Source organism: Aricia agestis, chromosome 20 (assembly GCF_905147365.1).
Source record: "Aricia agestis chromosome 20, ilAriAges1.1, whole genome shotgun sequence".
Taxonomy (NCBI): Eukaryota; Metazoa; Arthropoda; class Insecta; order Lepidoptera; family Lycaenidae; genus Aricia; species Aricia agestis.
In genome coordinates, this window is record NC_056425.1 from 12,554,334 (window position 1) to 12,574,301 (window position 19,968).

General features: G+C 39.2%; 2 protein-coding genes across 4 annotated transcripts; one reads left to right on the forward strand and one right to left on the reverse strand.

Annotated features, from left to right (window-relative positions):
- Window positions 1–172: 172 nt before the first annotated feature.
- On the reverse strand, window positions 173–8,992 carry LOC121737166 (threonine--tRNA ligase 1, cytoplasmic). 3 transcript variants are annotated; one of them, XM_042128755.1, is made up of 15 exons: window positions 8,792–8,974; window positions 8,216–8,460; window positions 7,033–7,204; window positions 6,618–6,695; window positions 6,126–6,383; window positions 5,861–6,007; window positions 5,207–5,316; window positions 4,522–4,677; window positions 3,754–3,883; window positions 3,590–3,637; window positions 2,901–3,023; window positions 1,704–1,882; window positions 1,126–1,300; window positions 655–769; window positions 173–531 (listed from the first exon to the last, which is right to left on the reverse strand). In XM_042128755.1, the coding sequence occupies exons 1-15, from the start codon at window positions 8,855–8,857 to the stop codon at window positions 377–379; spliced, it is 2,157 nt and encodes a 718-aa protein (XP_041984689.1). In that variant the 5' UTR covers window positions 8,858–8,974; the 3' UTR covers window positions 173–376. The 3 variants fall into 3 exon arrangements, with proteins under 3 accessions (XP_041984689.1, XP_041984690.1, XP_041984688.1); XM_042128756.1 differs by lacking the exon at window positions 3,590–3,637 and having other exon boundaries at window positions 3,706–3,883; window positions 8,916–8,992; XM_042128754.1 differs by lacking the exon at window positions 3,590–3,637 and having other exon boundaries at window positions 3,706–3,883.
- A 2,705-nt stretch (window positions 8,993–11,697) lies between these two features.
- On the forward strand, window positions 11,698–19,844 carry LOC121737455 (glutamate receptor U1-like). The gene is made up of 12 exons (XM_042129133.1): window positions 11,698–11,710; window positions 12,756–12,898; window positions 13,448–13,595; window positions 14,338–14,530; window positions 15,515–15,684; window positions 17,202–17,425; window positions 17,625–17,724; window positions 17,913–18,091; window positions 18,169–18,258; window positions 18,403–18,569; window positions 18,927–19,124; window positions 19,781–19,844. Exons 1-12 carry the CDS (start codon window positions 11,698–11,700, stop codon window positions 19,821–19,823), a joined length of 1,668 nt encoding a protein of 555 aa, XP_041985067.1. The 3' UTR covers window positions 19,824–19,844.
- The last annotated feature ends 124 nt before the right edge of the window (window positions 19,845–19,968 follow it).

Below are 19,968 nucleotides of genomic sequence, written 5' to 3' on the forward strand. Positions count from 1 at the left end.
AAGATAAGAAAAGAATATGTTTATTTTGAGAATCACACAACACAACATTTAATATATATGATAAATGTGGGTCCGTACTCCGTTCAGAACACAACGCGACGCGTAGATGCGTTTTTAAATTTGTATTGAATTGACAGATTTCAATTGCGTGAGACGTCTTGCAAATCTGTCAAATCCATAACCCATAGGCAAGTATTACACGCATCAATATTATCATGACTCTAGTATCACGCGAGTCACAAGTACTACTGCGATACTGCGATTCGGCTTATTACACCATCAATATTATCATGGAATCATGATAATATTGATGAGTGTAATATGCCCCATAGTGTGCACGTCTCGTATACTCCCGTCTACTTCATCTTCTCTTCTTCTACTTCATGAGCTCGCTGTCTTCGGACAGGGTCTTCTCGTCTACCAGCTTCTGGAGATGCTGTATGAGGCCGTCTATCGTCATCTCGCCGTGCACCTTGTTGTCTCGCGTGCGCACGTTCACTGTGCCTGAGGTCTTCTCGCGGTCACCCACAACTGGAAATAAGGTATTATTTGTCATTTTATGTAAAGCCATCTATGTCCCTATTTTAAACTCTCGTGTCCCGTAGATGTCCCGCTCTCACAAAAAAAAGGTCACGTTAGGTATGATGTGCTCACCGAGGATGTAGTTGAACTGCGCGAGTTGGGCGTTGCGCACCTTCTTGTTGAGCGTGTCGCCGGCGTCCGTGTCCACCTCCGACATGAAGCCCGCCGCGAATAGCTTCTCGTTCACCTGACCACAGATGATATTTTTATTAACTTTTGGCTACAAGCAGCAAAAACTTAAGTCATTTCACCAAAGTTAATTAATACCATAAAAAGGGACAAAACTATGTTTTAGGATTATCCACACACCTAAGCACAAGCTTCGGTGCGAATACACTTAGTTTGCGGATATTATCAATTTTCATACATGTCGGTTACTAGTTGATCTACGCAACTAGTAACTGACTGACTGTAGTTACGGCGTACGTTTGTCTGTCCGCGTGTGCGTGAGAACGTGCGTGTATGCGTACATACCCATATTTTATGAGCGTCTGTGCGTGCATGAATGCGTACGTACACGCGTCTGCGTGCGTGCTTGCTCACCTGCGTGGCGTAATCGTCGAAGGCGGGGCCGACGGGCACGACGCGTACTTGCCGCGGGCTCAGCCAGAACGGCCATTTGCCGGCGTAAGACTCAGTCAATATGGCGATCATTCGCTCAACCGAGCCGAGCACCGCGCGGTGGATGATCACCGGTTGCTTCTTGTCGCCTGTCTCGCTGGAAAGTGACATGCTTAGTTAGATAACAACATTTTAATAAAGATTAAAGATATTTGATAATATTGATTATTTGATGGCAGGGCTCTAAAACTATTGGACCGCTTTTGGAGACCACTAGGAGGGATACAAGCTACTTTTTACTATGGAAAAATAGTTTCTAATACACTTCCTTGTTACCAAGAAAAGTTTCTAGAGTAGATTATTGATATTAGATTCTTGAAATATTTAAAACGTGCAACAAGATGTTTGTCCGTAGTAACTTAACTAGTTGTAGTTAAGTAAATTGCTTGTGATACAAAGTTCACCGGGTCATGTAGTAATGAATATCAACGTCAGATAACCAAATTCATTCGAAAAATCTTTCTAAGTTTTTTAAACATCTGACTAAACAGTAAACGTACCTCACGTAGGACAAATTGAACCGCTGCGGCAGCTGGAAGTCGAGCTGTATGGTGGCGCACTGGTGCGAGCGACGCAGCGCGTCCTGTATCGTGATGTCGATCTTGGGGCCGTAAAACGCGCCGTCGCCGGGGTTGAGCTGCCAGGGACGACCGAACTTGTTGAGGGAGTCTTCTAGAGCCTGAAAGTATATTGTTAATGGTCAAAAAGATGAGTTTACTCGGCCGTGAAAGTGTGTATCAGTGTTGCCAGATATATTGCTATCTTGGTCGAAAACCCCCTAAATCTAGTGGGAAATCCCCTGATCTGGCAACACTGGTGTGTACAAAATGGTCATTAAGGGTAGTTTAAGCCTCAGTTTCCAAAGAGTGCGATGGGCGAGGAAAAATAGTAAAGAGGCGCTGTGTTAAGCAAGGGGAATTGCTAGTCGCTAACGTACGTTAAAATTTGTGACCATTATTTTAGTTTTTTTGTCTTTTTTGTACTCGTAGAAATATTATTGCATTAAAATTAAACATGATTACATTTGCAAAGTAGGTAATAATTCGCACATTCACCAAATCACGCTGCTTCTCAATTCTCATTCACACTATCTTATTACGCACACACAGGTACAGCGTGTGTTGCCTTATTACCTACAATGCAACTTAGGTAATAATGCAACTCTGCATCTTTGATTAATTATTACTTTCGAATAATGTAATAAAGTTCAGTTCACGACGCGACATCTCACCGAGCGCGTGACTCGATCTCATATCCCATTTTAGTAATAGTCTGATCTATGCAATACAGGAATATTCTTGATCTCTTGATTATCTATACCAACCCTGAACAGGCACGGAACATCAATATTTTCGTACGCGAGTAAGCGAGTAAGATATACAGTGTGTAACAAAAATAAGTGATAATACTTTAGGGTGTGTACGTGTTCCTTGTAGAGAGTTCACTGTGAAAGTAGCAGCTCTGAAAGACGAAAAAAAATTTTCACTTTTGTATGGGCAAGGGTCCGAGCGTCACGAGTTTCCCCATACAAAAGTAAAAAAATTTTTTCGTCTTTCAGCGCTGCTACTTTCACAGTGAACTCTCTACAAGGAACACGTACACACCCTAAAGTATTATCACTTATTTTTGTTACACCCTGTATAAGATGGGACGAATAGTGCCTATCTTATATATCTTTAAATATTCTAAGTTTTTACCTTTTCAGCGTGATTCCAAGCTTCAAGATCACCGAGATACTTCTCCGGCCTCGTGGACAGTTTCAGCTGGAACGTGAACCCGAAGGTGCCGTACACTTTGTCCAGGAAATCTAGGCAGCCCATCTGAAAACATACAAAATGAAAATTAAAAACCTCATATTTTTTATGTAAAACTGGCACCTTATAATAAAGCTTTATAATATTATGTTACGCTTAGTCTTAACGCGTGATCTGTTATCACACTATGAGCTATCTCTTTTTTTCATGGAACCATTACTCGAGTCCCCCAGCTCCACCCATATGGTGCCGTCTCGCTCTGCCGCGTCTCACACCAATACGCCTTTAGTCTGAAAAATCTGCGCAACAGGAACAGAGCGAGATGCAATATAAGCCATTGTCGTGTGGCGGGTGAGACAGTAAATCGATTCGGCGCTGTTTCGCGATTCGCAGTGTCAATATACTAGAGGCGTTAAATACACGAAACATTTATTTCATGGAATGCGCGTGAGGCGCGCTATCTCTTTCTGTCTCGGCTCCACCTGTATAGTGCCGTCTCGCTCTCTCCACTCACACCATCTCACTCTGTATGTGCTGCGGCGCGCAGAAGATGTGGGCGTCGTCCTGCTGGAAGCGGCGCACGCGGGTGAGGCTCCACCTGTATAGTGCCGTCTCGCTCTCTCCACTCTCACCATCTCGCTCTGTATGTGCTGCGGCGCGCAGAAGATGTGGGCGTCGTCCTGCTGGAAGCGGCGCACGCGGGTGAGGCTCCACCTGTATAGTGCCGTCTCGCTCTCTTCACTCTCACCATCTCGCTCTGTATGTGCTGCGGCGCGCAGAAGATGTGGGCGTCGTCCTGCTGGAAGCGGCGCACGCGGGTGAGGCCGGTGAGGGCGCCGCTGAGCTCGTTGCGGTGCAGCACGCCGAAGTCCGCCAGCCGCAGCGGCAGCTCGCGCCACGAGCGGGTGCGCATGTCGAACATTAGACTGGAGAGGAGAAATTAACAATGCGTTAAATTTGGAACAGAAATTACAGTCCTACGACAATCATACAGCTAAAATAACTCGATCACTGCTGTTATATGTCTACCAGAATCTGATGGCAATTTTTGACAGCAGATTTTCAAAAAGTATCCTTGATCATTAGATAAATTTTTACATATGCATGTTTAACATAAAGAATCAGCCGCTATAAGAAAAAAAAGGATCAAAATGTTTTATTCCAATTACCCCGGTATTGCCAGTCAATTTATTTTCTCACTTTTTGCCATCACATTCTGGTAGACCTATACACTCTATCTTATTGTTTGCTGAATAAACTTCATATCGAGTGCATGTATGTGTACATAAATAGCGAACCAAATATCATGTTGTTTGAGTCAAAATAAAATTGAGTGAGTGAGATGATTGTATTGAAACATAGACTGCACTCAGATACATTTAATGATAATAAATAATAATCAAACTTCAATTGAATGAAGAAATGAAAAGAAAAAATATTTTATTTCTAAATCATTTAATTTACACTTTTAGAAGAGTATGACAGATAACATATGGGGCCTAGTAAATAATATTCGTGTCTGAATGCGGCAGTTAGCTGCATTCTGATAGGGATTTAAACTCACCAGTGTCCTGGGCAGTTCATGGGTTTGAGCGCAAAGGTCTCTTTTTCTACGTCGAAGCTGAACATGTTGTCGGCGTAGTGCGCCCAGTGGCCGGACGTCTGCCACAGCTTCGCGTTGTACATGTTCGGTGTCACTACTTCTTGGAATCCGCGTTCCCTGGAATTTAATTGCTGATTTTCATGGATACAATAATAGCTGTGTCAGATACTTCCAATTGATATTCAGTAGCGGTTTTTAAAAAGCTCGCTTAAACAAGAAATGGATCCACAGATACATCAGTATATTTTTTCGAGAAAAAGTTATCAATTTATCATTGATAACTCTTTCTAATTAAATATTAAAACAAAAATGTATTCATCAGAGTGTATTGACATGCTCAGGTTATCCTCATAAACTAAGCATCTCATAAGCATGGCCTTTTATAAGAATTTGACTAAAGACACTATTTGCTTCTTTGCCTTGTCGAATTATATGAGCGAGAAAATGGCGTTAGACCTTTTACAAAATTTATTTCTTTGTAATGAGCAATCGGACTTACATCATTGGCGCATGACGTGGTCTATTAAACAATTATTTCAATAGGACCACTTGCACCAATCAAAATTTTGTATTAGCCCATTAAAATATCATACCTTCTCTTTCACACACACAAACAAAGAGCGAGATAGCATGCTGTACAACGAACCTGTACTGTTCTCTAATGAAGTTGACGAGTGTGTTGTATATGTGTGCGCCGCGCGGCTGGAAGAAACACGACCCCGGCGACAGCTCGTGGAAGAAGAATAGCTCTTGTTCCTACAGGATATAACAAACTATTGAAATAATATCATACATACCTTTATTTAAATATAATAGGTCAAAGACCAAAAACGGTCAATGAGCGGAAAAATAGCTCACAACGGGTACGACAACAAAATATTTTGTAGTCCGCGAGGTAATTTAAATATAATCTTTGCTCTATATATTTTTGGTATATATATATATATATATACCAAAAATTATAATAGTAGTTTACTTAGGAAGAAAAGAGAGGCAGTTATAGGTTCGACTATAGTGCTAGAAAACACTACTATAAGTGCTTGTTCAGACACAGCGGGAACCGCGCGTTTCCCGTGTAGAAACCGAGCAGTGTGAACGCTGTAATACAACTCCTTGATAATAAGCTGCGAGCGGTTTAAACGCGCGAGTCCAAACCGTATAAACTGTGTGTGAACAAGTACTAATAGAAAAGATGTATCATTAAGGTAACTATACATAAGGAATAGTAAAGATTTCTCCAAAAATGTAAGTTTTAATTATTTTTATAAGTGTTGCTTTTATGACTCCAACTATAACTCACCCGCCCAATCTTCCTATGGTCCCGTTTGGCTGCCTCCTCCTGTATGTACTCCCACTCCTTCATCTGTTTGGGCTCGGGGAAACTCACACCGTACACTCGCTGCAGGCTCTCCGCTTCCGCCTTACCCTCCCAGTATGTGGCCGAATTCTGAAAAATTGTGATAAATGTTAGATATCTGGAATATCTAGGTGGATAATTTAAAAAAAAAATATATTTTTAAATTATATCTACCATATTCTCATCTTCACATATTTGCTAAACATACCTTAGTAACTTTGAAAGCTTTAACCTTCCCCGTATGCCTCACATGTGGTCCTCTACATAGGTCTATCAGCGGCCCACATCTATACACTGTGGTGGTCGGTGTATCTACTTTCTCCTTGAGAATTCTCACTTTGAACGGATTGTAGTCAAACATTTCTAACAACTGCTCCTTGGTCAACTCCAGCCGTTCAAATGCCTGTTTCTCCTTTGCTATTTTCTTCACAAGACCTTCGAGAACATTGAAGTCTGATGATGAGATCTGAAATTTTTGTGCTATGTTAAAAATGCACACATTTATACTCTTCTTAAATCACAGTATGGGCACTGGAGACTATTTATTAAGGCTGAAAATTTAAATATCACATAAGAATTGTTAACCATGCAACAAACATAAGTCAAGTTTCATGCTTAATTATTAACATTTGGATCAAAATATGTTATAAGAGTTAGTAACAAATCACAATATTCTGTTAATATTGCAAGGGCAACTTACCCCCTTTTCTGGATAGTACATGTCGTAATAGAACCCTTCGTCTATAGGTGGACCATAACATAAGCATCCTCCATACACCTGAAATTAATGAAAAAAAAAAAAACACCAAGGTAAAATAAATAGTCAACAGTGCTCTTGGTTGAATTTATGGGGAATATTTGCAATATTTGCTACCATATGTGCAATGTGTGCAATGCACACGGGCACCATCCTCTAGGGGCGCCAAATCGCCATCTTTAGGGTCGCCAAAACCAAGGACCCAAAAAAGTTTCCTAAAGGGGCGCCAAAATCCTTTTTTTGCACACAGGCGCCACTAGCCCTTACTGGCCCTGAATATTTGTCGCATTTATGTAGGAAGGTCAGAAGCAAAAACTTCTTTGTTTACCTTTTATCTTATTATTTAGGACATTCTTACCCTCTCCATAGCTTCACCCAGCATATGCGCAGAGGAGTGCCAGAAGACGGCCTGGGCGTCGGTGTTGTCCCACCGCAGCAGTTCCAGCTTGCAGTCACCTTCCAGCGGTCTGTCCAGGTCCCAGAGTACATTGTTTACTCGGGCGATGATGGTGGAGTCTGCTAAGCCTTGGCTGAAATAAAAAAAATGAAATTTATTTATAGTGAATATTATTACACCTAGCTTGAAGTTTTTTGCGACTCCATACATGCAAAATTAAATCCTTTTACAATGATATATTTTTGGGAAAGAAAGGTTCCCTATGTCATTGTACTGTACTGTATATCTAAAGCGCCATTTATAATCAGCCCTGTTGGGCAGCAAAGTGAGCAGAGAAGAAGATCAGAGCAGTGCGAGAATGTAAATAGTCACTTGTAGTTTGGATTTTAGAGTTGCAATAATATTATAGACTAGATTTTTAGATATTTACATTATTATAAGTTTTGAGACTGCAAATGATGTAAGATGAAAACTGCTCAGCCCTACTAGACAAGTGGCAAGCGAATATCGTAAACGCCAACAAAATGTATGCGATTTGACTTAAGTCATCGCTTCGCTAGCAAATACTAATGTCAAATCCCATACATTTTGTTGGACTTTACGATAATCGCTTGCCACTTGTCTAGACCCTCAGATATTATCTATTGATACTTACTATTCATTCCAAAACTCGCTTGTCAGCAAATAAATAGGGTGTTAAATTTAATGAGTTGCCAACAAAAATATTATTGTGTTACAGCTATACAGCATGGCATAATATAAATAAAGCAAACAAGCCAATGAACACACATTGATATTATACATTGTGATTAAAAATGCTTTTAAAAATGTAAGAACTATCATTCAGTTTTATTTATATATCATAGTTTTTTATTGATGGTTATTACAAAACTGGGACTAAGAAATCAAAATTAAATACAACCAGGTAAACCCAAATAGAAATAATATCAGGACTACTTATAAATCATAGTTGTAGGTTAAGAAATAGGACAGAATAATGAAAAATAATTGTTTCTTAGAAATGAACAGAGTACAAAATGTAATTCTAACCAAAAATAATAAGTATGACACATTTTTATAGATGTATAAATTCTGATGTGCAACAAATAGCTTTATCGTGTTTAATTTATTGTATTACACTTACCTAATACCCTTTGCAACATCATATGGGGTAGTCTTCCAAGCTTTAGCTTCAACTGTTTTGCCGTCAGGTAAGGTGACAACTATGCTCAAATCTGGTTTTGCTGCTAACTCTTCAGCATATTTAGCTTTATATTTGTCCCATAGATCCAGCCGTTTCTGGATGTATTCCGGCCATGGGTTCAGCTCTGATACGCCACCAGAATTCTCTTCTTTCTTTTTCTTTTCCTTCATAGCTTTAGTTTTGGACTGAAAGTTCAAATAACCAATTAAAAATGGATCTTTAAACCAACAAAACCACTGTGCTATTTGCACAGTTGGTATAATATACAGTAGCGAATGTCGCAATTACGCTATTTTGTGTACCTAACGATCTAGTGAAGTTGCGCTGACTTGCGGAACTCTAAAACAATGCATTCTCAAATCGTGACGTGTCGTGTAAGGTTAATATTATAGAAATAATTAAGACATAGAAAGTATGTATAAAAGATGTCACAAGAATACAGAGAAGAATATAATGGACAAGATTCAATGACTAGGATTAAAATAAATTATTTCATTTCTTAGAAATCCTACAAACCCATGTGGCATAGGTTTCTTTGCAGCGGACCAAGTAAACTCTACGAAAGTTGAATAACTTAAGCATCACTCAGAGAACGTATAGTTTTGATATTAAAACTGTAAGATATTGTTTAAAATCCTGCCTTTTCGTTTATATTTAAGTTTTGAATTCCTTCTGGAGCCGTATCACCCATGTTGTCCAAAATACAATTGACGTCGACTGTCAAAGTCATTAGTCAATGTGACGGTACGAAAATAATGACAGTAAGTTCTTTTACGTTTTACTTATTAATTAAAGCTTTAGCCATTTAAACGAGTAGACAAAGTAATTATTATTTTTAACAAAAAATTAAAACCGACTTCCAACATCCTTATACTTAATATGAACTAAAAAGTATTAAATATTTTTTCTTATCTAATAGTGCCTTTTTCCGAATTCGGCTAAACCTCAACTATTTCTGTACTGAATCTTCATAATTTTGAAGTCGGTGCCAGTTCCAAAAGTTTCAAATATTCTGTCAGAGAACTGAAGATTCAGCTATCTGGTACCGACTTCAAAATGATGAAGATTGAGTACAGAAATAGTTGAGGTTTAGCCGAATTCGGAAAAAGGCACTATTAGATAAGAAAAAATATTTAATACTTTTTAGTTCATATTATATGGATGTTATTATTGTTTTTACCTTGAGTCGGTTTTAATTTTTTGTTAAAAATAATAATTTCACTCTTTCTAGTTACCTAGTTAACCATCGTGTCATATCGCGTACTATACCACAGAACTCTACGGCCGCCCGTGGCCGCTCGTGGCCGCTGGCGGCCGCAATTTCTCAAGCGATACTATGTATTACAATAGTGAAGATAAAGTTTAAAATCATAATATGACACTGAAAGTGCTCGTCTCGCCGCTGCCATTCCGGTGTGGCGCGGCTCTTAATCTATGTGTCTAAACACACTAGGCCGAATTACGCCGACGTAAATTCCGCCGGGTTTCAAACGCATACAAAATACGGACGGAACGCGATGGCCGAAATTCCGTCGCGAGCGGAACTTCCGTCGAGCCGAGTCGATCGTAAAGTTCGGCAGCGATTCGGCGGAAGCGAAGTATCAAAACCGCACATAGCAAATCCAACCTTAACTCTAAATTGTTAACGCACACATTACATCTGAGAATTTTAAAATTACGCGGCGGAATTTCTCAGATTCAGTAAATTGACCCGTAATCCTAGAACAAAAAAAAAACGAACATAATACCTCCCCCCATTTCGAAAGTCGGTTAAAATTGTAGCCTATGTGTTATTCTGATGTTCAAGCTATAATCTATATTATTGTATTATTTTATTAAAATCCGTTCAGCAGTTTTTGCGTGAAAGATCCATTCATACATACATCCAAACTTTAACAAACATTACTGCCGAATCGCTGCCGAACTTTACGTCAACTCGGCTCGACGGAAGTTTGGCTCGCGACGAAATTTCGGCATAGTGTGTCGTCCATCGCGTTCCGTCCGTATTTTGTATGCGTTTGAAACGCGGCGTAAATCAGCCTAGGCCCTAGTGTGTTTAGACACTAACAGATTAAAATTGTATAAACATTAAACTTACATAGGAATTCAATCTGTATATGTATGGCAATAAAGTGCAAAATCGTGTAATTATAAATAAAAATACAATTACGAAGTATTTTTATTTTACTCATAAATGCGATTGTGTTTCTTATTCCTATTACGATGTAGATTGTTTTTCAGTTTCCTTTCAACTAAATACTAGTGCAATTAGGTATTATCGAAGCAACTTACTTCTCAGAAGAAATGTCAAATGTGTTATGTGTGCCTTACGCTCTAGAGTTAAGGTTGAATTTCTTATGTTAAATTTTGGTGACATTGGTGATGGTGATTGGTGACCCTGACGTGGTAGTGATGATGATGAATGTAATTTGCATAGTAGCATATGCTTTCAGTTCTTAAAACAACGCCGAAACCACCAAACTTGTATCTATTAGGAATCTGGAGTTCTCTTAGTATCTTAGGAACCATAGTATATACTTTGGTGCCAAATCTTGCGTTTTGGTAGCATATGCTTAGGATACTTCTCAAAAAACCAAAATTACCATAATATGTTTCTTTAATCTTTATATATTTTGAGGACTTCCCTCGATTACTCCTGGATCCCAAAAAAAAAATCTCCACAGCCGAACATATAACCTCCTCCTTTTTGGAAGTCGGTTAAAAAGTGACATCTAGTAGGCCGTGAACAAATTTTATTTTGTAATATACTTAAAGGGATTAGGGACATCTAGCGGGTGATACATTGAGGTATTAATTTATTACTTGCAATGACATAAGAAACAGATTACTTGTGAGTTGTGATAGATATTTTTTTTAAATAAGGGGGCAAACGAGCAAATGGGTCACTTGATGGGAAGCAACTACCGTCGCCCATGGACAATCGCAAGATCAAAAGAGCTGCAGGTGCGTTGCCGGCCTTTTAAGAGGGAATACGCTCCCTTCTGGAAGATTTGCAGGTCGTATCGGTCCGGAAATACTGCTGTGACAGTTCGTTCCAGAGTTTTACAGTGCGCGGCAGAAAGTTACGCGAGAAACGCACGGTGGAAGACTGCCACTCATCAAGGTGATGAGGATGGTATATATTTCGCGTGGGACGATGGTGAAAAGGTGCAGGTGGTATGATTCCGAACAATTCCTCAGAGCACTCCCCGTGATACAACCGATAGAGGATGCAGAGTGAAGCTACATCTCGGCGTAATTCCAAGGGGTCCAAGCTGTTTGAAACACTATGGCAGTCAACAGTTCGAGCAGCCCTTCGTTGGATACGATCCAGAGGTAACAGTTGGTATTTTAGCGCTCCTGCCCAGAGATGAGAACAACATTCCACATGAGGCCGAACCTGCGCCTATGTTGTAGGCAAAATGAATGCCGTTGGTCTGTGACATGTCATTGATATTATGCAGTATGAATAGGGTAGGCGATAGCAGTGCTATCGCCTACCCTGTCCCTCAGGGCTGAGGGACACCAGCATCAACAGACTGAGTTTCCGAGCATTCGCCGTCAACTACGACCTTTATGTTTCTATCTGCTAAGAAACTTGTGACCCACTTGCTTAATTTCTCGGGCAGCCCGTATAATGAAAGCTTTCAAAGCAGCGCTTTATGTCAAACTCGATCAAAGGCCTTCGCAATGTCCAAACTAACAGCCAATGCCAATTGAGGTGAAGGGAGAACCCTTTGACTCAATTGCCTGAGCCCAACGATGAGTTAGGTACGCCAAGACTCAAGGGATCACCAGCCGAGCCTTACGGAACCCGTAAGGGTCGCTCGGCTGGTGATCTCGTATAGCGTATGTGCGCCATTTAATAATGAATAGTGAAAATATACAACTTATTAGTTGTATGCTTATTAATAAGCAACACTAGTACTTCTTGTAAAGCAATAAAGGTTGAAAGTACTCCCTAATTTTTAATATAGGTACCTATTAAGTTTCTTCTTTAAATTCTGTAAATGTGCATTGTGCACGCAATGCGCCTTTGAACCTATTGATTAACAAGCATTTAATTTGTGTGCTGTGCCTAGGGTAACTAATAATTAGTAGGTAGTAGGGTGAATCGTTAAAGTAACAATTACATTTTAAATAGAGGCAAATTAGCTCTTTACGAAATACAGACTGGAATTTGCTGCTGCACAAGCTGACCGAATGCTCGGAAATATGAAATTTGAATTTTTTATTGCTTTTGTAGTGTTAATTAAATACACACAATCAAAAGATTTATTTACAATCAATTTTATTACAAATTATATCGAAAATGAAAATAAGCCTACCGACCTAATCTGTGATAATCTAAAATGGGACAAGAGTAAGTTTAACGTTATTTTGAAGTAACATACTTAATTAAAAACTTATTATACATCTATTACATTTAAATGTAAGTAAGTATATATAATATTTTTTAATATTTCTATTCCATTTCCAGATGTGTATAAAAAGCTGGCAAAAGAACTATCGCGTATGTCAGTCAAAACTGCAACGTTATACAATAGCTCTACATCCTCTGCCGATGTAAGAACTTTATTCTTAGTAGATTTAGAATCTTCTAACCTGGATATTCTACAAAATGTGAGTGTAGTTAAAGCTTCAATAAGGTAAATAAGTTACTGCAAAGAATAAAAAACTGACACCGCCCGTACTCAGAGATATTTAATTATGATTAACCTCCAATTTAATGAAGAGTCTGACAGATAATGTATGGAGCTTATGTCAATATTTTTAATTAATTACATTTAAGTAGCATTTAAGTTATTATAAATGTTCCACTCTGAGTGTGGCAGTTAGTCTTTCACTTTTTTATAATTTTTATGCAATTTTAGTAGAGATCATAATAGAGCTAACTGTTCATGCTAGCAATAGTTTTGTTATATACAGGGTACCGGCAAGTAATGGTTGTTTCGTTAATTTAATTTACACGTGTATGGTAATGGTGTAAATTAAATGGTGTAAAAAAAAACTGCAAAGTAAACTCTCAATTTGATAATATCGTACTTGTCGTACGAGTAGTGGGTAAGTATTTGGTAATCTGTGCTTGTAGTTTCTATTAGGATTTAGTTACTTATATATAGTTTGATATGCCCAAACATAAGCTTTTTAATATTATAATATTTTGTGTAGACGCGATATTTACGAGCTCCATTTCGCTGGTTGGTACTAAGTGATACAGACGACGATAGAAGCAAATTCCTGTGGGATTTGCCTTTGCTGCTGGATGCAGATTTCGTTCTAGCAGAGAGAAATGGAAACAGCTTTAATATGATCGAATGTGAGTACTATAATCATTTTCATAGGTAATTAAGGCCAGACGTTTATACGTGAGACATGCTTCGGCACGAATGGGCCGGCTCGACCGGAGAAATACCACGCTCTCACAGAAAACCGGTGTGAAACAGCGCGGTGTTTCGCCGAGTGAGTGAGTTTACCGGAGGCCCAATTCCCTACCCTATTCCCTTCCCTACCCTCCCCTATTCCCTTCCTTTCCCTACCCTCCCCTCCCCTTTTACCCTATTCCCTCTTAAAAGGCCGGCAACACACTTGCAGCTCTTCTGATGCTGCGAGTGTCCATGGGCGACGGAAGTTGCTTTTCATCAGGTGACCCGTTTGCTCGTTTGCCCCCTTATTTCATAAAAAAAGAGACTGAATTGGGGAAACTACACTGCATCCGAGCGACGCGACATTTCATGTGTTGCGTCGTTTTGCTGCAGACTGCAGTGCAGTGTGATGACTTTTTAAATCGTCACACTGCATTGCAGTCATCAATCACTATCCCCAAGTGGCAGCCGGCTGCCGCATAATAATAATTGAAAATCTATTATGTCTGCAATACCCACGATGGAGGTGTTAATTGGCCATTCTTGGAACAGGCAGTTCGATACCGCAAGCGGCCACTCCGTCAATTCATTGTGTATCTTGTAGTGAATAAAGTTCAATTTTAAATCTTTCTTGCATAGCAAACAAAGTTCAATTCTAAGTCGCCGTAATGTTTTCTTCTCATTATGGTATTTTAGTGTACAAGCCATCCCCAAACGGGCCGACCTACTCCCAACCAAGAGGCCACTACAATGGAACCTTGCTGGACACCCGCCCAAGTAGAGAGCTGTATAGACGGCGTGGCGACGTGATGGGTCACCACATGGTGATGTCCCACGTGATCCAGGAGAGCAACGCCACCATGTACCATCTGCCGAGGCAGGATCGACTGTACGGGTTTTAGGCACTACCAACGTTGTTTGGTCGAGTTATGGCAATAATATTAATTATGTAAATTGTGATCTGTCGATAGGGTTGGTTTGACCCGACTAACGGCCATTCCCAATATTTGATCTATCTCTGGTTTTGCCCTACTGGAGATAGGAATAGCTCACAATTGACATAAAATATATGTCTCTTATGTCTAATGTGAGCTATTCCTATCTTTAGTAGGGCAAAACCAGAGATAGATCAAATATTGGGAACGGCCGTACTAGAACCGACAGTACCACAGACATAGATCAAGATAGATACCGCATGTCCTTGCATTTGTATGAAAAGGAGCGTGCCACTTTTCGCTACAGGCTACTGTGACGTACCGATGATAAGAAACGTGTCCATTATCTAGGCCAACGTTTCTATTCGAATTTCTACAGCTCAATACGGCACAATTAGGCATTTAGGCATTTTTTAAATTCCGATTGACGTCCGATTCCGATAGCAGACTAAAGAACAGACTTTCGAAAGACGAGCATTGCTCGTCGTTTGGGAACGCGATATGGCACGCGAAGTACATACACATGCGGTATCTATCTTGATCTACGTCTGTGGATAGTACCATCGAAGAAATTGATTCATAGTCAGTTGACGGACCTTCGTCATTTGGTCCGATTATGCCAATTGAATGTTAGCTGTGATTTATCGGCTGGGTTTGACATAACGCGACCAAATTCTCTGATAGTAGGTACACTACAATTTTTTTCTATTTCCTGTCTCCCGAAGCTATGGATGATAATGATGATGATAATGAAGGGGGTGATAAAGGTTAAGAGGGTGATGACGTTAAAATTGGTGTAGCTTCTAAGTGCCTATTAGATAATTTGTGGATAGCCTATCAGTAAGTGGTGAAACAGGCTCAAAGACTAGTTAAATAAAGACAACAAAAACATTACCAACTAAAACAGTGTCACACAATATAAAACATGACCATTCCAGGAACCTGCAATACGACAGCGTGGCTAAGATGGCGTGGGTGGTGGTGAGGTTGGCTTTTGAAATGGTCAACGCCACACCAGGGTACATCTTCAGCACCAGATACGGGTACAAGCGGAACGGGTCCTGGTCGGGCATGATCAACGATTTGATCACAGGGCAAGCTGTGATCGGTAAACGGAAACATAAATATTGAAAAGCCATAATATACAGTGTGTAACAAAAATAAGTGATAATACTTTAGGGTGTGTAACTGTGTACGTGTTCCCTGTAGTTCACTGTGAAAGTAGCAGCGCTGAAAGATGATTTTTTTTTCACTTTTGTATGGGCAAGGGCCCGAGCGTCACGAGTTTTCCCATACAAAAGTGAAAAAAAATTTTGGCCTTTCAGCGCTGCTACTTTCACAGTAAACTCTCTACAAGGAACACGTACACACCCTAAAGTATTATCACTTATTTTTGTTACACACTGTATATAAGTAGGTATTGATCAGAATTGAAAGATTTTTTCTGGTGATACGCGCAATTTAGAGGTCCGTTTCTACGCATTGAATACCTACGTCACGGTATCTGTGGTTCCTTACTAATATAATAATCTAAATTAGACTGGACATGAAAACTCGGTATGGATGATGACGGAAAAATTTAACCACCAAAGTGCAATTAAGGCACACATGACAGCTATAATGTACCATTGAAGAAATTGATTCATAGGCAGTTGAAGTCCTACAGCTACGTCATTTGGTCGAATTATGTCAATTCAAAGTTAGTCGTGACCATAAAGGTAATATACCTAGCGGAATAGAGCAACAATCTCGAGCTGTCAAACGAAACCAAAATTGGTTTTCATCTGTGTGAGAAATATGTGTACGTATACACTTACACAAGCATGATTGAACATGAATTCTATGAGATTAAATTGTCAACGGTGCGGCACGTGCCGACTGGACATCAAAAAAAGAGTGCTGCTGTCATGTGTCACACGTCTCTTTTTACCACGCATGATAGTAACATCTCTCTAGCTCAGGTCTTTGTTTCTCTATTCCGCTAGGTATATTAACTTTATGGTCGTGACTCGTGACTCGTGATCTGTCAGCTGGGTTTGATAGGATTGATATAACACAAACTATAGTTTGTGCGTTTTATGATGATATGCGTGACACATTATAATTGACAATAGTAGGTAAGTTACCTAACAAAAATTAATCGATAATTTAAAAATATCGAATCACTTCGTAAAGGAATTGCAATCGAAATTATCGATTTCGTACTGACATTTCAGTGGTGCCGGCGATTTGAGATGGCCGTCCTTTTTTATCGATTTGATTTCGATTCAACAGAGTCAATCTCTATTGACATAAGTTCCGTTTCGTGCATCTGAAATTTTTCAAATGTTTTCGTAACAATAATTTTTCACAGTTAATATTTATAATTTTATATTAATAAGTTAGCATTTAGCTACTTTTCGTTTTTATTCATTTACAATTATAGGAAACATTTGTTTTTGTAGATGGAATATAATTTATTACATTTAGATTTTTTTTGTTTTCTTGTAAAAAAACCCGTAGCAAGGAATATGAAAACTGTCACCCATATCATCTTAAAACGCACAAAATTTACTTAGGTCCGCCATCTGCCTTTGATCCCTCCTGAAGTAAACATATTTTATTTTATTTTTATTAATTTTACAGGCACAAACTTGCTTATGAACTTGGAACGTCTGGAGGTCATAACTTATACCGACACCATCTCTCCCTTTCAACTGCGGTTCATCTTCCGTCAGCTTCCCCTGACTGACGTCTCCAATATCTTCACATTGCCCTTTTCCGTCAACGTCTGGATCGCTATTATCGTATGTGCCATCATTTCCAGCGCAGCTTTTTATTTGAATAGCAGATTGGAGGTTTCTTCGAAGGTTTGTGCGGGTTTGTAACTAAAGAGCAAAAAAAGAATATGGGCGTAGAGCCCATAGACGGCCCCAAATTAAATAAAGAAAAAAAAATAACTAAAGAGCTGTAGCAAAAAAAATTCATTGGAGTCAGATGCATTGTGTTTTAGCAGCCGAAGTATTTTATTATAATTAGTATATTAAGAGTTATTATAATAAATTACAGGAAGCAACACCTCTAGATGGAAATATCACTGACGCCATGTTAGTAACTCTGAGTGCTTTAAGCAATCAAGGCAGTTCTATAGCACCGAGGTCTTATTCAGGTACCTATTAAGAAATAATCAGTACCTATTGAAATTCAGAAAATGATCTCGGAAGCTGTATTCAATTTGAGTATAGTTCAATTAAGATTTAAGAACATCTTAATGAAAACGCTTTATCCATAGAAATGCTATGGCCCTATTTTTACAGGAGTACTGCAAGGGTCACTTTTCATTCCTCTATATTTCAGGTCGTATGATTCTGTGGTTGGTGTTTCTGTCAATGATGTTAATTTACTTTGCATACAGCGCCAATATTGTCTCATTGCTTCAAGCACCTTCAAACGCCATCAGAACATTTGATCAACTCACTAATTCTAAACTCATTTTGGGAGCTGAAAATTTGGATTATCATTATTTCTTATTTAGGGTAAAAATATTTTGGAATTTAGAACAGAATTGTTCTTTTATTGACACATTTGGGCTATAATTTCTTTGCATTTACAGAACAATAAAAAATTACACGAAAGAATAATACCTCAGCACGGCAAGAAACAATTATTTAGCGTTGAAGAATGTGCAAGAAAAATAAAAAAAGTGAGTGTTCTTTGATCTTTTTGGATGAAGTCTAAAATCATTAGTAATATTCAAATGGTCCTGAAACAGCCCAAATGTCTTACATATTTAATTTCTTAGAATTCCAAATAGGTTCATGATATAAAAATTTAATCCTGTTTTCAGGAATCATACGCAATACACTGTGTGTTAAACCCTATGTATCGTCGCATCGAGCAGACATTTTTGGAGACGGATAAATGTGACTTGACCATAATAGATTATTTGAATGCCTTCACACCGGGCACACCTGTAACCAAAGAGTCTCCATACTTAGAGCTATTGAGAGTCAGGTATTTCCTTGCGTTTTCTTTACTCACTTGTCAAAGTTTAATTGCTGATAGAATCTTAGCTTATTGATTTGAAACAGCCAATGGTCCACCAACAGAAGTGGTATGCAAACCACAAAACCCTAGATGATCTCAAGCTTAATGACAACAAAATTATTCCTATAAAGCTTATAAAATAAATAATACAACTTCGCTTACCAAATCACATAATATTTGCTTAAAGGGGCAGTTACATTTAAGGTTAGCTTAGTAGCTAGCTGATCATAGCCCTAAGCTCCACTTATTCTCAGCCTAATTCCTTAATTAGAGAAGGGGCATATAAAAAACCTATTTAGTATTCAAGAGTCATTCTTCTTCAAGCATCAAACGCATCAAGGAAGCTGGCATCTACTCGGCGCTGGACAGACGCTACAACATCCCGAAGCCGAGATGCGACGGGAAGGTCGCAGCGTTCAGCTCCATAAGCCTGCAGAATGTAAAACCAGTGCTGATGCTACATCTGCTGGGAGTGGTAGCTTCGGTGGTGATATTGGTGATGGAGGTGGTGGTACATCGAGTGTGAGTCTTGATAATACTTTTTTTTTAAAATGAAATAAGGGGGCAAACGAACAAACGGGTCACCTGATGGAAAGCAACTTCCGTCGCTCATGGACACTCGCAGCATCAGAAGAGCTGCAGGTGCGCTGCCGGCCTTTTTAGAGGGAATAGGGTAATAAGGAAGGGTAGAGATGGGAAGGGAAGGGAATAGGGGAGGCTAGAAGAGGGAACAGGGTAGGGGATTGGGCCTCCGGTAAACTCACTCACTCGGCGAAACGCAGCGCAAGCGCTGTTTCACGCCGGTTTTCTGTGAGAACGTGGTATTTCTCCGGTCGAGCCGGCCCATTCGTGCCGAAGCATGGCTCTCCCACGTATTTCTCTATAGTATGTAGTAATCAAACTACTACATACTATAGAGAATATGAGATTTAATTGTAGAGGATATAGATTCTATAGGATTTGTTTTTTGAGAAGGCAAAAGGTAAGCTGCCAGAAATATTAGGTGGCTAAACGATTACTATCAACTATTTGTAGAAACAGAGATACAATAATTTAAATGGTGGTTTAAGGTGTTAATTATTTTGGATAATTACCCTATATTAATAAAATACTTAATGGCAGTAGATAAAGATAATATTAGGACAGTCGAAGTAAAAAATAATAATCGTTTGTTTCAGTTCGCTGAGAATAAATCACAGCAGAAGGTATAGAATGGAATAAACTTGTGAAATTAATAACCGGAAAATACAATTGTGGCGGTACCTACAATTCGCCTAACATTCCTGCATCGCACTATCGAAGTTTTCTGAGCGCGTCAGTATATATACGACATCTGAAATGTATCACGTGGGCTTCGGCCTGACCG